This window comes from Alosa sapidissima, chromosome 2, assembly GCF_018492685.1.
Source record: "Alosa sapidissima isolate fAloSap1 chromosome 2, fAloSap1.pri, whole genome shotgun sequence".
NCBI classification, from domain to species: domain Eukaryota; kingdom Metazoa; phylum Chordata; class Actinopteri; order Clupeiformes; family Clupeidae; genus Alosa; species Alosa sapidissima.
The window spans coordinates 4971503-4976502 of record NC_055958.1 but is presented as its reverse complement, the minus strand read 5'-3'; the positions used below and the strand labels follow the sequence as shown (position 1 = coordinate 4976502).

At 42.6% G+C, this 5000-nt stretch overlaps 1 protein-coding gene across 6 annotated transcripts in view; it reads left to right on the top strand.

Annotated features, from left to right (window-relative positions):
* The window catches only part of inpp4aa (inositol polyphosphate-4-phosphatase type I Aa), a 22369-nt gene that overhangs the window by 3505 nt on the left and 13864 nt on the right, over positions 1-5000 (top strand). For all 6 annotated transcript variants that reach the window (XM_042073506.1, XM_042073493.1, XM_042073487.1 and 3 more), the window contains exons 3-7: positions 1977-2095; positions 2282-2398; positions 3229-3308; positions 3600-3711; positions 4040-4124. In XM_042073506.1, coding sequence (XP_041929440.1) covers positions 1977-2095; positions 2282-2398; positions 3229-3308; positions 3600-3711; positions 4040-4124 — 513 coding nt within the window. The remainder of the gene's footprint in view (positions 1-1976; positions 2096-2281; positions 2399-3228; positions 3309-3599; positions 3712-4039; positions 4125-5000) is intronic.

Below are 5000 nucleotides of genomic sequence, written 5' to 3'. Positions count from 1 at the left end.
GACTCGGTCTCGGACCACAGGGGGAGGAGAAGGACTCGTAATTTCAGACCGAGTCCTCGAGACCAACGCATATTTATGTTAAAAAATAAAAAATATATAAAAAAACACACAACACATAACAACAATAATAATAAAATGCAATGTTGACGGGCATTATTTGAAAATGACATCCCATCGTGCAATGCAAAGATACTGCCGACTGTAGGCCTAACCAGGGTAGGAATTTCACGGTGGCCATGGCCGTCATTGCCCCTTGCGTTGGCCGTGATGCCCCTTGAAAATCAAAGGTTTACAGGCCACTGTGGCCTTGGTGGCCCCTTCTTTCATTATTCTGCTTTGCATCCGTTTAATAGCGATTTTTAGTTAGCCTATGGCCTGTCAAAATAATCTTAGCATCACCTGAAACTTTCACGTGAGCACATGAAACTTTCATCAATTGCGCAGCAAATTATCAGATGAAGCAGTGTCCACGTTGCGGACCACGGCCCAAAGAGGAATGCTGGCCTACATGATGCTTTTGTTTTGATGGATTGAAGCTATTGCTATTGAAGGAAGTTAAACTCATTTTTATAGCCTTACTGTATAGTTAACTTTGGCCTTGGTGCCCTGACATGTAGCCTTTATGCCCCCCACCAAATATGCCCAACTGAAGGCCAAGTGGCCTTGCCCCTAAAATGGTGAAATTCCAAGCCTGGGCCTCACTGTTGATTATTAACTGGGGTGATATTAAATCTGAAAACTGACATGTTTTTATGGTCTTGGTCTCGACTCGGTCTCGACTCCTAAAGGACTCGGTCTCAACTCGGACTTGCTTCCTCAGAGACTCGGTCTTGACTCGGACTCGACTATATTTGAAAACCAACGGACTCGGTCTCGACCCTTCAAAGACTCGGTCTTGACTCGGACTCGGCATAGGCGGTCTCGTCTGCTTGTTTATAAATCACTTAATGGAGCAGGACCTAAATACCTCTCAGACATGCTTCAGCAGTACACACCCTCTAGACCTCTCAGGTCTCAGGAGAAAAACCTGTTAGTAAAACCTGCTGTTAGAACTAAACATGGTGAAGCAGCTTTTAGCTGCTATGCGGCTCAGCTCTGGAACCAACTTTCGGATGACATTAAAAAGGCCCCAACTGTAGCCAGTTTTAAATCTAGACTTAAGACCAAACTGTTCTCAGATGCTTTCTGCTAAATGCACTAAGTTATAATTTCTGAATCTGTCTTGAAAATTATTCTATATTCTATCTTGTGTCTTTTATTTTGTCTTTTTAATCATTCTATATTTTTAAATGATTTTACCTTGTGTGTTTTATGTTTTTTTTTTTTATTATGATCTTTACCTTTTGAACTATTCTTTGACTATATTGCCTTCTATGCTTTTATTTGTTATTATTGTTTGGTTTTGTTTATGTAAAGCACATTGAATGACATCTGTGTATGAAATGCGCTATATAAATAAACTTGACTTGACTTGACTTGACAAGGGCACACAGTTTGGGAAACACTGTGTTAGATCATCAAGCATTTTGTTTATTCTTTGTTCAGCGTCAGGCTTTTAGCCCCACCCTATACCCTTACAGAAATGTCAGGTTTCTGGCGAATAGTTGCCACAAATTTGCGGCAAGATCATATTTTCACATGCAAATTAGGTTTCTGGCGAACAGTTGCGGTTAACCTTTGGCAATGTTGCACCAAATTAGGTTTGTCACCAGAAGTTCACTGGAAGTTTGCCATTATTGGCTAAGTGTGGTGGCAAATTTACTGGCGAACACATTTGCCACTAGTGGCAAACTTCTCATTGTTGCCAGAAGTTTGCTGGAAGTTTGCGGGCAACTTCTGGCAATATTTTCTAGTGAACTCATTTATTTTCCACAAATCACCACAATCAAGTGTGCTGCAAATCTGCTGCAAACATTTAATTTTTGCAAGGCTATGCCTATGCCTACTGACTCGGCCCCTCTGCTCTTGTGAATCAGCCTGCAGTGAGCTGGTCACTCCTGCGCTGGACCGTAAACCCAACAGCTTCGTGGCTGTGAGCTGCACCACCCCTCCCCAGGCCTTCTGGACCAAGCACACGCAGACGGAGATCATCGAGGTGAGGATCTGAGGATCAGGATGTCATGGGGGGATGCTCGGCTAGATTATGTTGAATGTTGCTGTGTTGACCTCTGGTAGGGTCTTTGGGATGCTTGGGTGCTTGTTCAGGCAGAAACTTTTTGTTTTAAAAAATTGTTGGTTATCATTGTTGTCATGTTTAATTAACTTTTTTTATCTTCTCTAGGGAACAAGTAACCCAATCTTCTTGAGCAGTATTGCCTTCTTCCAGGAATCGCTGATCACTCAGCAGACGCAGGTCAAGCTCTCTGTGTACGATGTCAAGGATCGTTCTCAGGGCACTGTGAGTCTTCTCCTGAAAGAGTGTGTGTATATGTGAGTGTATATACTGTATGTGTGAGTGTATGTGTGTGTGTGTGTGTATGTGGGGGCGGGGGTGGGGGTAGGGGGGTATTGTAGTACCATACAAAAACTATTCATCTTGGAACAACACATGAAAGCCTTGTCAACCATGTATGGTTAATTATGAAAGCACACTGTGTTGAAGGCTCTTTTGTGGTAACATATCACACAGGCAAGTGAGAAGATTTTTGCATTTTCATCCAACAGAATCAGAGGCAGGCATATCATAGGCTTTCTATGCATTCTTTGTTTGCATTTTTATCCAACAGAATCAGAGGCTTCTCTCCCTTTGTTGTTTGGTAACACCGCATTTACAGTCATCTGCAATGAAAGCTCAAGAGCAACCCGTCCATTTTGTTGTGTAATCCATCAGTCCACATAGCCCAGTTTAGTTCCTATGATGTGTGAGGAGTGTGTTTTGTGTGTCTCTCATATGATGAGTGTGTTTTGTGTTTCATATGATGTATGATGACTGTTTTGTTTTGGTGTGTGTTTTGTGTCTGTCATATTTGTCATATGAGGAGTGTGTTTTGTGTTTCTCATATGAGGAGTGTGTTTTGTGTTTGTCATATGAGGAGTGTGTTTTGTGTTTCTCATATGATGAGTGTGTTTTGTGTTTGTCATATGATGAGTGTGTTTTGTGTTTGTCATATGATGAGTGTGTTTTGTGTTTCTCATATGAGGAGTGTGTTTTGTGTTTCTCATATGATGAGTGTGTTTTGTGTTTGTCATATGATGAGTGTGTTCTGTGTCTCTCTTGCATTCTCACAGATGTATCTGCTGGGCTCAGCCATGTTCCCTGTGAAGGAGCTGCTGCAGGATAAGCACCATAGACTACACCTCATGGTCAGGTGAGAGAGAGCTAAATGCAGGAGGAGATAGATGAACACCTACAAACACTGTGCACATCAGATCACACAACATCAGACAGAATTGTACAAAGAATTGTTCCCATATGTTGGAGACAAAGACGAAAGAGTTTGATTTATTTCAGTGTGTGTGTGTGTGTGTGTGTGTGTGTGTGTGTGTGTGTGTCATACTTTTATATGAATTTCCATGCTACACATTTGTCATCTCCGTTTCAGTCCTTTTCTCATGAAGTGGAGAAATGGTCCCTGACTAGCCCTCTGTGTTTGTGTCAGATCTGCTGAGAGTGAGCGCATGGGCAACATCACCGTCATCGCCTGGCAGATGGAGGACAAGAGGGAGCAGAGGGCCCCCATGTCCAGGCTCCCAGACACCATCAACGGCAGAGTCAGTCCTCTACAGCCTTATCCAGCCATCTTTAATCACCATGCGTGGGACACGACTTGGCAACATTTTGTTTTCACCACCTACTCTGTGCACCACGTTATAGTCCAGTTTAATTTTTGGAGTGGGCGACCACTCACGACCAGCTCTCTCTATATGTGATCCTTCCTTGACTTGAGGTTAAACTAAATCTGTTACATACTTCACTTCTGTGTTGTGTAGTTTGGTGGCATGCTATATGCACTTCAGTGGCATTCAAAATGTGTGCATATCTGAAGTGACGTATCTGAAGGCTTGCGTCAGTCCAGTCAGTGGTCTGATTTCTCCTCAGATGGTGCTGCCAGTGGACGAGAGCTTGACTGAGGGCATCAGAGCCAAATCGGCCTCCCTGTGCAAAGACACCTTGTTAAAAGCAGGTGAGTGTCATGCTCAGACCCAGGGGGACTGTAGAGGATCGTTCCCTTGGAACAGATTCTCATTCCTTTCAGAGGACATGAAGCATTGTCCGTAAAGCATATGTGAATCACAACACATTCAAGTAACAAATATGTTCATATTCTGTAGATATCATGCAGAGGAGAATAAAATAAGTCCTGAAGGTTGAGATTGTGAGGATGGGTATTAGGTTTCTGGCGAATAACCAAGAGTTATTATGATGTTTTGTAAACATGCCCCAGGGGTGAGTTTTTTTATGGCAGATTTGGATGTTTTTGCAGTCTGTTTTAAAACCCCTCCAAAGTGTCTGTTTCTCTGTTATTATAAGTATTTGAGATATTAAGTTGTGAGTCCATCACACACTCATTTTATTCTTAACTGCCAAGTAGTCAGCTGCACTCACAATGCTTTTACTGTGATTTGTGAAGGCCTAATGCTCCCAGCTAAGCTTCCCCCCAGATTACAGCCGACTAACACAAGCTCCTAACAGCCAGAACCACATCCATCGCCAGCCCTGACTGATAGCCTGAGCATCTCCATAGCAACCGATTGAAATTATTTCTGTCACTGTATGAGTCAGGGTCTGTATGCCACCATGACGTCATCAGTGATGACTCAACCACAATGGTCTTGAGGTCTGGGAGACTCTGGAGGTCTGCTCACCATAGCTAAGAGTCCTTACAGATTTTCAGATTTCTGTTTTAAATTGATGATTGGATGCGTTTTAACTTGATGGTTGGGAAGACTGATAAATGAATAGATAGATATATAGATAGTCAAGTCAAGGCAAGTGTTTATTTTTGCCATTTGCTCAAGTACAATGTACAGGCGCATTGGAATGCTTGTGCAGATCACTC